The following is a 16042-nucleotide window of genomic DNA, read 5'->3' on the forward strand; positions in this document are numbered from 1 at the left end:
TGCTTAAAAACCTAGGTAAAACTAACATTCCAGAAACATAGGCTCCGTTTATCCTATAGCTTCATATATCCCCATCATACTTCAGGGTATCTCAGGGCAGAGAGGTTGGAGATGCTTATTCCAGTTTGGGGAGCAGAACTATAAAGTCACTGTAGATTTTCCTCTAGAAGAAAACAACATAAAGAAAAGAAATCCTCTGAATTTAACCGAACCCTTCCCCTTGATGATAGTTATTTTATGTGGCAACTTGGGGGGCCATAAGACCCAGATATTTGGTTAAATATTATTCTAGATGTTTCTGTGATGGTATTTTTTAGATGAGGTTAACATTTAAGTTATAGACTATGAGTAAAGATGATTACCCTCCATAAATGTGAATAGGCCTCATTCCACCACAGGTGAAAACCTTAATAGGAAAAAGGCTGACAGTGCCCAAGGAAGAGGGAATTATACAGAAGAGTCCCTCTGGACTTAAGCTATAATCTTAACTCTTCACTGGGACTCTAGCTTGCCCGCCTGCAATGCAGCTTTTGCTATACTTGCTATACTCCACAATCATGTTAGCCAATTCCTTAAAATAAATACTTCCCTCTCCAGTAGGTAAACAGAGATACAGGCACACATGCGCACACACGTGCACACACACACACACACACACACACAAACATGCTACTGGTTCTGTTTCTGAAGAACCCCAGCTAATGCACTCTTACACCAAAACCAGTACTATTTTTTTCTGCAACACTATTAAATAAATCAAAACATATCTCAAACCAACTATCACTAAAATAGGTATATGCTTTTTCCTAGAAGACTGGGTCTTTTAAAAATCTAACTATAAGTATTATTTATTAAACATAATACATACATGATGGAACACATTAGCATACCACTAATACATATAAATAAATCTAAAATGAATCAATAAATATATAAAAGGTTGAGAAGATGTCAGAGACTTAATTATTTTTTCAAAAGTTATGCTGCATATGGACCTTAAAAGTATTCTAAATAACAGAAATTTTATAAAGTAAAAACTGTTTGATTAAAAAAAAAAATCTTACCTTTTAGTTTTCATCTGGTCCCTCAGTTTGCTGTACATCTCTAGGACTTAAAAGAGAGAAAAGAATACACAAACGTGATTTAGAGAAAGCCTAATTAAAGCTAAAAAATTACACCAAGAAGTCTTCTCCATTTCTAGTTCCTCACCTGGAAGACACAGCATTAATTTATCAACAGTGGCAGAAATATTTCTCTGTTGTAGTCGACACTGCTTCAGCTCTTCCATCGCTATTACCAGCTTGGCAAGAGGGAAAAAGACTAAATTATGCCAAAGGTTGTAAATAAAAAGTTTTCAGTCACATTTTTCCACACTATGTTCAATTCATCAGAAAATCCCAGACAGTTCCATAGTAAGACCTGCCAAGTGAACTAAGGTGCTGCCTTTCCTAACCAGTAAAACATTCCTGCACATTTTCCCACTTTCTCCCCAAGATACATACAATAATAGGAAGAGCTAAGTAAAATGAAGTCCTAAAATACAAGGGCTATCCGGGAGAAAACAACAATCTTCAACTAAATCTCTATTTCAACAAATAAACCACACACTTAAAAGATTTGGCTTTTCTAAGAGTTAACAGTGTAGTGAAAATCACTTTTATTCCTTCTATCTGAAGTCATACCATAACGTAACTAGAAGAAATTGTACTCTGCAGAATTTAGAATGTGAGGCAAACTTCTTTAAAAAGTAATGATCTACACATCTACTTGCAGCATTTATCCCATACCCATACCTTAAAAATACTGTTATCTGCTTAGATACCATGCAAAAAAGAACAAGAGAATGGTCCTGATTGAGTCATTGATAAAACAATCAAAAGCTAATCTAAAAGTCATTGATGAAACAATCAAAATACATTAAAAAAGTATTAGGTGATAACAAAGGAGCAAGATAACAGAGAACAGTTATGTTACTACAAGTCAGAAAGCCTGGGTTTTAGTCCCAGCCTTGCCAATTACTATGTAAAATTTAGCAAATCATTTGTTTTAGTTTCCTCATCAATAAAACAGTGATAATACCTGTCCTGATTTTGTTGGCCATGAGGATGAAATGACAAGTGGATGTAAAATAATATTATAAACTGTGATGGTTCAAATGACAAATATGTCAATTAACAGAATCAATGATTTTTTTTTTCGTGGTGGGGGGATAGAGATAAGGTCTCCCTCTGTCACCTAGGCTGAGAGTGCAGTGGTGCAATCATGGCTTAATGCAACCTCGAGCTCCTGGACTTAAGAGATCCTCCCACCTCAGTCTCTCAAGTAGCTGGGACTATAGGCATGCACTACCACACCAGGTTACAATTTCTTTTTTAGGGGGGTGGGAGGGTAGAGATGCGGTCTCACTATGTTGCCCAAGCTGGTCTCAAACTCCTGGCCTCAAGTGATCCTCCCGCCTCAGCCTCCCAAAACATTGCGATTACAGCATGTAAACCCAGCCACTGCGCCTGGTTGATTAACTTTTTAAACAAATATTTGTTGAGCATCCACATTGTCATTCACTATTTAGGTAGATGGAGGGGATACAGCAATGAATAAAGCAAACAAAAATTCCTAATCTCATGGAGTTTAATTTCCAATGGAAGTTGACAGACAGATACACACACACACACACACACACACACACACATATACACACACACATATATATGTAAAAATATATTAAATGTAATATCAGAGCATGATAGGCACAATGAAGAAAAAGTGGGAAAGGATCAAAAGAAAGCACAGGTAAGAATGAGACAACTTCAAATAAGGTGGTCAGGAAAGGTCTCATTAAGAAGGCAATATTTGAGCAAAGATTTGAAGAAGGTCAATATTGAGGAAATAACATTCCAGACAGAGGCACAGCATTACTGTAATATGACTAGTCAATGATTTAAAAACACAACTAAGAAGGCTGTATCCTCTCTCCTTAGACTTTCCAGTGACTATGGTAAATTGATTCAGTTAAACATTAGGAAAAGCAACAATAATGTCCAAGTACTTCCAACATACTACTTACAGTCTTAACCATTAAATGAACAACATAGTCATTAAAAGAGAATGGCATGAAACAGAAAAGATTTCTTCAAAAGGTAAGCTGGTCTTACTTCCTTTCCCTCATGTTGTAGTTTTCTATTAGTATCCGTCACTTGATTCTGTGGAGAGAAGACAATTTAAACTCATAAAAAACAAATATTTAGATAATAGTTGAAAAATATCTAAATTTAATATGAAAAGATTGAGAATAGGTAGTTAGATATTTTCAGTATTCCACTACATATTGGTCAAGTGGCATTCTCTTGAGTTTAAATTATGTCAACTTTTATCCTCGATGTTTGCATGACCTTTTGAAAAGAAAAATTTACTGACAAATATGGTGAGTTGAGAACATTTCTAAACTAAAATACTATAATAACTAAAGATCACACTTTAACTTTGGGGCGACAAAAGGAAAAGGAGAAGAGAAAAACAAAATAGAACAAATTTTATCATAGATTTTTTCTCATTATCACCAATGTATTCCTGGAAAAGTTGGGTATACATCAAACTTTTTAACTCAAGTCAAAGTTTTTCTCTTTGCTTATTATCTTAATTTCAAGAAAATGCTTTACCTTAAGTTTTTTTGGATCATTAATTCTCAACAGCTCCTAACACTTCCATACTTCCAAATTTCCGACATAATCTCTCCATCAGATAGTCAAAAATTGGTGAATAAGCCTTTCAATGATCCAGAGTTCATTATTTAAAGGAAATGGCATCTACTTTTTTTGATATCCACTTTTGACATTTCAATGATGGAAAAAATTAATTATATAGAACAGTAATTTCCTCATCATCTGTGATATCAAAACATAAGCAATATTAACTTCTAAAATGTTTTTTAACAAAGGCTTTCTAGCCTTCCACCAATAATTGCCACTCCTTATACTTTCAATGCATCCCCTAACCTAGCATTTCCTATTATGTCCCTGAGGACATCAAGAAATGTTAGTTAGCAGGTACTCTGCACATGCACACAGCCATGCACATGCAAGCACACACACACACACACACACACACACACACACACACACACAAAATGACATGCACTGTAAATGCCCAAGAAAGGGATATCATATAGGATGTTTTCCAAATTTATCTTACATAATACCCTTTAACTGAAGATCTTCTCAAGTACCTAGTTTTTTAAAAAGCACATTTCTGAAATCACTGTTCTGAACTATATACTCTATTCCTGGACTATCATTCAAACCAGATTACCGTATGCACCCCCTTCTAAAGACAAAATGAAATCTGAACTCCTCCAGAAAGCCTCTATAAAGTACCAGAAAAGGAGGCAAAAAAACAGCAAATTCTCTCTTTATTATTCACTTAATAGCACCACATGTGAAACACTGAGCTTAATACAAATTGAGAGTGACGAACTGTCCAAAATGTACCTCTAAGACAATGTTAATGGAAGCATTGTCTAAAAGGGGGTCAGCAATCTGTTTCCATAAAGGGCCATATGGTAAATATTTTAGGCTTTGCAAGCCATACAGTCTCTGTTGTAACTATTCAACTCTACCTCCATAGCAGGAATGCAGCCATAAAGAAAATAAATGTAAATGAAGGGTCATGGCTGTGTTCCAATAAAACTTTATTTACACAAACAGGAGGCAAGCTGGATTTGGCCTAAGAGACAGAGTTTGCTAACCCCTGGTCTAGAATAAAGGAGATGGTAAGGTCGTAATACCACAGTATGAAATTTACAGTTGGATGCCACGTTTTAAGAAGGGCCTTACAAGCTGAAGCATGGTTAGAGGTGAATAGATTTGGAGAAAGAGTCAAAGCTATACCACATAAAAAACAGACGAAGGAATTTTTAGCCGAGAGAGGTAAAATATTCACTTGGAGACACTGTACACTATAGCTGGACCCTATATACTATAAGCCATATTTAAACAATGGCTGTCCTTCAAATATCTGAACAACTGTCAGAAGTCAAGTCGCTCCCTAAAAATGAAGATTATCACTCAAACCAGTGTTTGTTACCAGAAAACAGTATTCAGCCCAATATGAGAAAAAGTGTTCAAGCAACGTGAATAAAAAATCATATGGGTTGCCTTGGGTGATAATGCTATCCCCATTACAGTAGCTATTCAATAATAAATTAGGTATTTTTTATCCTAAACTGGAGATGTCCTAAAATTCAACCCTCCATAAATACTCCTAAATTCAGCATCATTGTCTCTACTAGAGTAGCCTTGTTTGCCTTATGAAGGCACCATTTCTCACTTTTTTTTCACCTTAAACTCACTGTAAAAAATACATTTTCCATTGCAATTCAGTATACAAATACAGGGAATACACACACACAATTTTCAAGAAACAATATTTATCCTTAGTACATGTAGTGCACTCTCTTGTTTTCTATTCAGTTTGATTCTATTTAATTTCAGTTTTTGTAAAAATACTGAGCAAGGTGCACTAAATTAATTTCATGCAAACCATGGTTCTAAAACATATCCCTAGGAACCTAATCAGTGCTTCCGGAAAGAAAGATAGTAATTGTGGGTCGGGTGTGGTGGCTCATACCTGTAATCCTAGCACCTTGGGAGGCCAAGTCAGGTGGATCACCTGAAGCCAGGAGTTTGAGACCAGCCTGGCCAACATGGTAAAACCCTGTCTCTACTAAAAATACAAAAATTAGCCAGGCGTGGTCACAGGCACCTGTAATCCCAGCTACTTAGGAGGCTGAGGCAGGAGAATCACTTGAACTCAGTGGAGGCAAAGATTGCAGTGAGCTGAGATCTTGCCACTTCACTCTAGCCTGGGCAAAAGAGTAAAACACCATCTCAAAAAAATAAATGAATAAAAATTTAAAAAAAGAAAGATAATAACAATGTCAATACCATTCAATAACTACTTCAATGCACAACAATAAAGAGGCCAGGTGCAGTGGCTCACACCTGTAATCCAGCACTCTGGGAGGCTGAGGCAGTGGATCATTTGAGGCCAGAAGTTCGAGACCAGCCCGGCCAACATGGTGAAACTCCATCTCTACTAAAAATACAAAAATTAGTTGGTTGTGGTGGCATGCACCTGTAGTCCCAGCTACTTAGGAGGCTGAGGCAGGAGAATCGTTTGCACCCAGGAGTTGGAGGTTGCAGTGAGCTGAGATCATGTCACTGCACTCCAGCTTGGGGTGACAGAGCAACACTCTGTCTCAAAAAATAAAAATTAAAAAAACAATGAAAAGAAACTATACTAGATGTATGTCTAGGAGTCTAGGACACTACTTTCTTTGATTCAAAGAAGTGTGTGTGTGTATACATTGAGAATCAAAAGAAATAATGGGCATCTTGAAGTACAGTTTCTTTTCATTGGTATGTTAAAATAGCATTGACAGTAGTTAATACTTAATTTTTCACATTTTGTAAACTGTTTTCTAGAGTTCAGGAAACTTTTTATTTCATAGGTTCTGAACCTAGGCCAAATGGATCCCCCTAGAGCAGAGTCTCCCAGGTGTGCTACTAGACATTAATCCCCTCTGCCCTCAAAGTGTCTGGGTAGAGCCTAAAACAGACTAAAACCTTAAAACAGTAGCCTCCAGTTCAGGTATTCCTGCTGGGGCATTCTCAGCAAGTTGAAGGAACTTGCAACTTGAAGAAATGTGATGGAAGGCAAGGGAATTAAGAGGCAAAGAAGATGAGTACCAACCAGCAAGTGATATCAGCATTTCAGGAGCATTATGAGCTATATTCAGTACTACCCCGCCAAGGAGGTATCCCACCACATGACTACTCCAATAACCAGATGCAAAACATTGTGCTGACATTCATGGACCAGGGCACCAAGGAGCTACGGGAGAAGTATGGGATACAGGTGTCTAAGGAGCATAGAAAAGAATAGCCCAAGATCAGTAGAGGAAGATGAGATGGCTGGGTGAGGACAAATAGCATGCACAGGTCCTGCCAGGAAACCCCATATGTTTATTTTCATGCATTTCAGATACTTTTGTCTAGTTGAGGCTGATCCTCCCACAAAATTTAAGAATTACAAATGTATGGACCAGTAAATAGAAAGAAGCACTATTGAGATTCTTTAATATCGCCAGGCATAGTGGCTCATGCCTGTAATACCAACACTTAGGGAGGCTGAGACAGGCAGATCACTTGAGGACAGGAGTTCGAGACCAGCCTGGCCCACATGGCGAAACCCCATCTCAACTAAAAACACAAAAGTTGGCTAGGCATGGTGGTACACGCCCGTAGTCCTAGCTACTTGGGAGGCTGAGGCACGAGGCACAAGAATAGCTTGAACCCAGGAGGCAGAAGTTGCAATGAGCCAAGATTGTGCCACTGCACTCCAGCCCAGGTGACAGAGTGAGACTCTGTCTCAAAATAAAAAAATTTAAAAAAAAATTCTTTAGTATAATTTCAGGGGATCACTTTTTTAATAGATACAGAAATAACAATGTTTTGTATCATCTACATATAAGAAGAGATTCTCTTGAATAGTGTCTATGAGAAATTCAAAGAGGGTATCATTTTTAACATCTTGATTACATTTGCATAGCATGTAGTCATTTTAAGCAGAAAACTAATTATTTAAAAAGTTATCAGGCCAGGTGCAGTGGCTCATGCCTGTAAGCCCAGAACTTTGAAAGGCTGAGGTAGGCGGAACTCCCAGGCTGAGGAGTTCCAGACCAGCCTGGTTAACATGGCAAAACCCCCACTCTACTAAAAATACAAAAATTAGCCAGGCATGGTGGCACGCCTGTATTTAGGAGGCTGAGGCAGGAGAATCACTTTAACCTGGGAGGCAGAGGTTGCAGTGAGCCAAGATCGTGCCACTGCACTCCAGCCTAGGCAACAGAGCAAGACTCTGTTACCAAAAAAAGGTTATTTCATGGTATCAAGTTCAAGTTTCTCATTTTAAAATGATGAAAATATTTGTTTAGAACATTTTTATATATTTGTAATATATCCTAATACTCTGTATTTTATTCTTATTATAATACATAAAGAAAATGTAAAGATTTTTTTTTTTAAACAAGCCCCATATTCTCCCAAAACCCCTCTAGTTTATTCTCAGGTGCCTGCCATTCAAATATCACTTTCTATGTATGCTGTGACAAGAAAAGGGTTGGAAAGCATGCCCTAGAGGAATCACTCTATGGGCTTCTCTATGAAGTCATGAGAAATTGCTCTCAATTTACACTCTCATGTTCTCATGCATGGATACATTTTTTAGGGAGAGGATTCAAACTAGCCATGAGATTCTGGCCCTCTCCATTTCAATCCCCATATGAATGACTAGAACTACCAACTACTTGGTAGTTAATACTTAATTTGTCACCCAAACCAGAAACCTGAGAGTCATGGGCTCTATTCCAGATAGATGAGATACTGTATCTCATAAGCATCTCTGCAGTCTGCCCCTTCTTCACCATCTCCTTCGTTTTAGGTCTTCCTCATTTTCTTAACATGGATTTCAACTTATCATTTTCCTATACTGAATGAAAATTTTGCTTTAATGTGTACACTTTAACACTGAGTTTTCCAATGAAGAGTTAAAATTGTAAGTTGAAACTGCAGGAAACTTAAAATACAAAGAAAAGCATTTCAGATACTTTTGTCCAGCTGAGGCTGATCAGCCGACAAAATTTAAGAATTACAAATGTATGGACCAATAAATAGAAGGAAGCACTATTAAGATTCTTTAATATGGCCAGGCATGGTGGCTCATGCCTGTAATACCAACACTTTGGGAGGCTGAGATGGGCAGATCACTTGAGGACAGGAGTTCAAGACCAGCCTGGCCAACATGGCAAAACCCCTTTTCTACTAAAACTACAAAAATTGGCCAGGCATGGTGGTACACACCTGTATTCCTAGCTACTTGGGAGGCTGAGGCATAAGGCACAAGAATGAAAACATTAAAATTATTTATTATCAAGGGATTATTGATAACCCATTTTGTTATACAGTCTTCCAATCTTCTTTATGCTTATTTATTTGCATGTAAAATATGTGCATTTCATTTATAAAAAGAAAAAACTATTCATAGTTTTTAATCAGCTTCATACATTAAGCAAATACCTCTTATACTTTCCCATGGTAAATATCCTCTATACTATACTGAAGTTTATTACTCTTTCAAATAGATGTACCATAATTTCTTTTGGTAATCCTCTATTAAATGATGTTAGGAACACTTTTAAGTTTTACCTATTAAAAGAAACCATCACATGAACATCCTTGTACATGCACCTATGGCCTTAGAATAAATCCTAAAACTATGTGGGGATTTAAGGATTCACACCTTATTGTTTAAATTTGCATTCCTTTAATTTTTTCTAAATTGTAGAGTTCCTTTATATTTCTTCTTATGTAAACTGTATGTTATTGCGTATTTCTCAGTTTTCTATGAGAATGTTCATATTTTTCCTATTTTATCAAGAATCTTCATATATAAGGATATCAACAATTTGCCGTATGTATTTGTAAATATTTTTTATTATTTGCCTTTTAAGTTTCAATTTGTAGGTAGAATAGGTTCTTTCTTCTTAATGTTGTCACATCTATCCATTTTTTTCTTTCTGGTTTAGAAATTTTGTTTAGAAATGTCTCGAAATAATATAAGTATTCACCTACATTTTCTACTAGTTCTTTTATGGTTTTATTTTTTACATTTAACTCTTTAGTTCCCCTGAAATTAATTTTGGTATGTTGAATAAGGAAAAAAACCTAACTTACTTTAAATGAAAATAACTAAGCATTAAAGAACATAAACAATAAATCAAAAGACTTGTTACCTCTCAAGTAACGAAAGCAACTGAGGGGGTACAAATGAGAGATTAAATTGTGTTGGCAATATACTATTTCTTAAGCTGGCTGGATACTGTTGTACAGGTCCATAAATTTTTTTAAAAAACCTTAGGACCTAATATGTTTAAACTTAAGAATTTTGAAGATTTTGTAAACATATTAAGGTACATATTATATATTACATAATACCTCGACCCAATGGGGACTAGGATAGCACCACATAATCAAACATATTAATATTTATCAGCAAAAGACAAAAATTCATGCTAAATAGGAAATTTGGTAGTTTCATAGTGATTTAGGTCATGTTCTACAATCAATTGAATTTTTAAATTATTATAGCTTTAGAATACAATATAATGTCTGACTGCCCACTTTGCCCCTCAGTGAAACTGTTTCTTTGCTTTCTTGTCAGTGTATTTTTAAAATGAATTTTACACTCACTGTCAAGTTGACCCCATACCAATGTAAATCCTTTTAGGATTTTAATTCAAATTTCAATAAGAAAAAGAATTAAAAGCATAAGGACTTGAAAGAAGAAAATAAAACTATTACAGATCATATGAGGAGTGTTTACAAAGAAAACTCAAATTACATATAGATCATTAGAAAGAACAGAAGAGCTTAGTGAAGTTAGTTAGATTTAAGATCAACAAGCAAAGTGAGTTATCTAAGATAAGTGACTTTGCCATGCCAGGGTCCAGACCATGTGCTTAGCCTCCTTACTGAACCTTAATCTGTAACATCAAGAAATAACCTTCATTCTTTGGTAGAAGACCCTCTACAACAACCACTGGTTTTTCTCTTGGCCTAGGTGGCATGCTACAAAGAATTTTATAGCAATGCCTTGACATCCTGTCATTCTACAGTGATAGCTTTTATCCACCAAGAAAACAGAAACATGAAGAGCAAAACTGAGTTTCTGTTTAAAAGAATCAGCTACTGATCAGCTCCGGTCCACATGTAGTTATCCCAATTAAAATATAACTTTAAAAGTGTATCCTTTTAAGCTAAAAAGCCATAATCTCAAGCATATGCATTTCAGTATAAATTCCTTTCTAATTGTACAAAAATCTTCACTACAAATATGTGTTCTGTGTTATAATCCTTAATCCTTTAATCCTAGTCAAAACCCCAACACAGGACAGAGAAACAGTGTCTCTTAGAGCCTTCTTACTTTGAGTTTCTGGGCTTCTCCTCTCACTTTTAGCAGTTCAGTTATAGAGTCCACAAAGCCCTGGTAATGAAAGTTGCACATTTTCTCAATTTCTCGGTCATGATTACGGATACGAGTTTCAAGCTTCTCCATGAAACGTCCATGTTCCTCACCATCGTAGACAGACCTTTGAAAAAAAATGGCATGAAGATTATACCACAGTTACTTCTAAGAAGGAGAAACAGAATTACAAACCCAGAAGCAAATTTGTTTTTTAGATATTTAGGGCACATAAGCCACAAGATAACCCAATTGTATATTAACAGTGCCTCGTTGTTAAATGAGTATTTTTAAGGAAAATCCAAAATTTTGCTTTCTTATTCATTCCAAAATATTTGAGTGCCTGACAGTATTCATCACAAAATTAAAGGACTGAATGATAACTCCCTTGTACCTTCCCTTCTCAATTTAACTAGTCTAGAAAAGCTCAATTTTAGTTAAATTCAGCTATCTGATTGTTCCATGACTATATTCAAGAAGTCAAACGCAGCTGGAGAAAAAAACATACAGCTGTGCTGGCTAGACTCAGGACAGCCATGTAACTACAAATCTAAATTAGGCAGTCAATATCACTGGATAATCCTACTACAACTATCCCCCATCTCACATCACAGAAAAACCACTTTACATTCTTTACAATATATATGTGTGGGAACCTTACCTTGTCCTCCCCTCAAATGTTCATACCTTTACTCTCAGCTGCTGATCTGACTATATACTTTACAGAAAAAAAATAGACACAGAGAACTACCTCCTCTTCGCTCATTAAAATCAATCAGTCTACTATACATCTGTAACTCCTACTCCCCACCCTCTAGTAACAATAAAATAAGTGTTCCAAGCTCTTATCTGTAATTCAGTCCCTCTTGTTGTCTCAAGAATTTTATTCCTGCAAGTTTTCCCTTTTATCCCTCCTCTATCATATATTTTTCCCTCTCTATCAGATGATTCTCATGGGTATATAAACACAACTTTTATTTAAACATAATTGTTTTTATTTTTTAATAAAAGATGAAGTCTCAATATGTTGGCCAGATTGATCTTGAACTCCTGGCCTTGGATGATCCTCACACCTTTGCCTCCCAAAGTGCTGAGATTACAAGCATGAGCCACCACGCACAGTCTATACACGACTTTTTAAAAACTGCTTTTAACTACACATCCCTTTCCCCTTCCCAGCAAAACTCCCTTTCACTTCCTCACTTCTTTACCTTACTAAAGTATTCATTTCACTCCACCTAATAGCAGCATTTAATATGGTTTTATATTTTCTCCTCCTTTAAACACTCTCTCCTGTACACTTCAATGATACCACACTAACATCTTTCTTAACCTCTACTGATGTGCCTTCTCACTCTCCATTCTTAGCTCCTCCTCTACTACATTCCTAAGCATTCCTAAGACCTCTACTATTCTGTACTATGCTCTTTCATCAAGCAAAGCCTTCTAATTCCATGGATTTAAAATGTCATCCACATAGTGCTGATTTCTTAATCTATACCTATAATTCAGAGCATTTCCCTGAGCACTAGATTCAAATATCCAGCTACTATTTAACTCTAATTGGGTTTTTTAAAGCCATCTCAGTATTTACATAGGAAAAAAAAAAATTATTACTAACCTATCTCCACTCCTATACCTGTTCGTCCTTAAATTTCCCAACCACCTACCCACCCTATTACAGCTAACAGCACTATACATTTGCCCAAGCCAAAAATCTAGTATTGACTCCAAATCTATCTCTCTCTCTCTTTCCTTCATATACCCTATCCAATACATTAATAAGTCCTGACAACTCAACCTCTGAAACATGTCTTAAAATTTACCATGTTCCACCATTTCCACCAAAACACAAGTCTAAATCTATATTATAACCACACTGGACCAATGCAACAGCTTCCTGACAGTCTCCATTCTGCACTTTCTATCTACTCCACCCCTTGCCCCAAAACAGACACTCCACACAGTAATGAAAATGATCATTTTAAAGCAATAATTCATATGTTATCCCCCTGCTTAAATCTCTTCAATGGCTTATCTTTATAAAAGAATAAAAATCTTGAATCTTTATCGTTGCCTGTAAGGCCCTACATAATCTAACCTCACATTATCCCTCTAACCTAATTTCTCTCCTCTCTCTAGTTCCCACCCAAATTCCCTTCCATCCTCTATGTTCCAGCTACCCTGGCTTTTTTTGAAGCCTCTGCCTCAAGAATTTTGTTTTTGCAGTTCTTATACTAATAATGTTCATCCCCTATACCTTTGAACAATCTCTTCCTCCTCATCATCCATGATATGTTGTTTATCTCTGCCACCCCACAACCCACCTCAACTAGATTAATAAGCTCAAGGGTAAGAATTTTGTCTGCCATATTCACTACTGTACCTCTATAACAGTGCCAGACAAGGAATAGACAATAAGTAAACAATCATTGACTAAAGAATGACTAACACTATCTCTAAGGACTCTGATTGCTGACATTTGTTCAAGAAATACCCATTTGCTCATTGCCAATGTTTCCTGGTTCTATAATCCTTTCTGGGTACTGGATCACTACCCTGATCCTATGGATCAGATAACACACTCCCCTCAGGAGATCAGTTATACCACCCAAAACTCAGCAGTAACCATAGACAAACCAAACGACGGACCACATATACGATGGTGGTCCCAATGTATTATGCAGTGAAGTCATAGCCTTTGTAATGTTGTAGTGCAACACATTACCTTTTCTATATTTAGATATACAAATACCAGTATGTTATAATTGCCTACAGTATTAAGTACAGCAACATACCATACAGGTTTGCAGCCTAGTAGCAATAGGCTATACCATACAGCCTAGGTGTGTAGTAGGCTACATACTACCTAGGCTTGTGTAAGTACATTCTATGATGTTCACACAACAACAAAATTACCTAATGACACATTTTTCAGAACATATCCTCTCTGCTAAGCAACATACGACTGTACATGTTTGGCTTCCAGTCAAGATTCTGAACAGTTACTTCAGAAAAGGCAGAGCAATCTGGATTCATTCTCCTTCCTTTGAAATAAAGGGAGATTGTCAAACAAATTATAAACAATCCCTGCTTTGACAAGCAGGAAAACTGTAGAATAACCACTTGCCTGAAAAAGCTGTTTAGAATACCTAACAGAATCTACCATTGACATTTCAAGTAATCTCAAATAAGCTTAACTTTTCCCCTTTTCAAAGGAAAGGAAAAGAAATGTTTTCATGTAAACATACCCATTTACCTTGACACTTGGAGACTGGGAAGAATCACTGAAAACTCCTCAATATAAACTGCATAAGCTGACATATTATTCAATATTAGACAACCTCTTGGTTTCAAATTCAGTACACCCTGACTCAGTAGTACTTCTAAGTTAGGTGGCAAGTGTAGTTCCTTCTACTGGGCAAAACTTCTTTTCATTTCTTCACTCTAGAGATCTACATTAACATCACAAAAGATAATCTCTAAAGAAATTCAGAACTTATATTAATAATGCCTTCCTAGGCTCTATGATCTTCCCATTAAAAAAAAAAAAATCAAAAACCTAAGAAAAGAAATGTGGATTTTAGCTGCCTACGTAGCCTTCATCTTAGCACTGTAATTAGCTTGCTATAAGTCTTTGGCCAATCCAGTTAATCTCTCTGACCCTCAGCTTTCTCATTTAGAAAATAGGAAGCAATCAATTACAATTCTCTTAAAAGTACTAGCTTAGCTTTAAGTATCTACAATTCACCTCCACTTTCAAATTTACTTAATAATGCTAAGATCATACATTTGCAGAATAGTATAAATAGGCAGTAGTTCAAAACAAGTTAATGGGCCAGGGGTAGTGGCCCATGCTGATAATCCCAGCACTTTGGGAGGCCAAGACAGAGGAATTGCTTTAGGTGCTCAAAACCAGCCTGGTCAACATAATGAGACCCTATCTCTTTAAAAAACAAAACAAAAAACACCACAAGTTAATAAAGTTTCTACCTCCTTATCACTACTCACCATCTGTTACTCCTATCTTAGGACCATTATGATTGTCATATTCTCTTTAATTATAATGCAGAATAACATGAAAGGTTTGCAGTGGATCCCCAGAGTATTTTGAGAATTAAATAATAATAATAACAATAAAATATAAAACAACCATATTTAAAACAGGGGATATAGACTATGTTTAAGAGACTTTGTGTTCTATGCATATGTTTCAGGAAATCCATGATTCCCAGATCCTATGTGGATTTTCTATATACAGGCAGATGTAAGCATGATTAGGAGAAAATTTTCCCATAGTTTCCATCTGGTTATTAAAGCAGTTAAAAACCACTAATTTAAAGGTTTTTCTTCAAATTGTCTACCAAAGGAAAAGGCAATTATGAACTGATCACTACCTAACAGTTCACTATGAATCAGCATTTCAAGCATATTTAAGTATAACTATCAATGAATCTATCAGCTATAAAAGGCTAAAAACAAAAATAAACAAGACTTAAACAATGAAAAGGTCAGAAATCTACTACTGAAGCTAATCTAATATTGGTAGTCAACATTGCAGTTGAACAAACTGTGCCTTTTTTTCCTCTTTTAACAAATACCTTAAGGTGGAGAAAGACTGCCATCTAGTGATGGCCCTTTTCTAACATTCCTCGAAATGATGTTGCCTTACAAGTAAATAGGACTGCTTAAAAATCTAAAAATTATATTCCGTAATACTTGTTGGTCAGAGACTTATAGCTGATTACTAATGATGTGTAAAGTACTGTAATGTTTAAATTTCCATCACTATTAGTAAGCAGGATCCTGAGAACAAAGGCATAGGTTTTTGACATATCCAGGTTATGTTGCAGTCAAACAAAACAATCTACGGAATAAACCGCAGCACTAGTTTAATTATTTGTGAAAATCTCAATAATATTCTAGTAGTAGTCAGTAAAAGGCAAACAAGAAGAAATACATGGCA

General features: G+C 36.0%; 1 protein-coding gene across 5 annotated transcripts in view; it reads right to left on the minus strand.

Annotated features, from left to right (window-relative positions):
* EXOC6B (exocyst complex component 6B) overlaps positions 1-16042 on the minus strand; it is a 742202-nt gene that overhangs the window by 580670 nt on the left and 145490 nt on the right. For 4 of the 5 annotated variants that reach the window (XM_012475649.2, XM_064364233.1, XM_064364234.1 and 1 more), the window contains 4 exons: positions 11038-11203; positions 3153-3200; positions 1210-1300; positions 1065-1110 (listed from right to left, as the gene is read on the minus strand). In XM_012475649.2, the coding sequence (XP_012331072.1) occupies positions 1065-1110; positions 1210-1300; positions 3153-3200; positions 11038-11203 (351 nt within the window). Of the gene's footprint in view, positions 1-1064; positions 1111-1209; positions 1301-3064; positions 3201-11037; positions 11204-16042 lie in introns of those variants that run through there. The other variant, XM_064364235.1, reaches the window with a different exon arrangement.

This window comes from Aotus nancymaae, unplaced genomic scaffold (genome assembly GCF_030222135.1).
Source record: "Aotus nancymaae isolate 86718 unplaced genomic scaffold, 86718_ANA_hifiasm-v0.15.2.pri h1tg000057l, whole genome shotgun sequence".
In the NCBI taxonomy this organism is placed as follows: Eukaryota; Metazoa; Chordata; class Mammalia; order Primates; family Aotidae; genus Aotus; species Aotus nancymaae.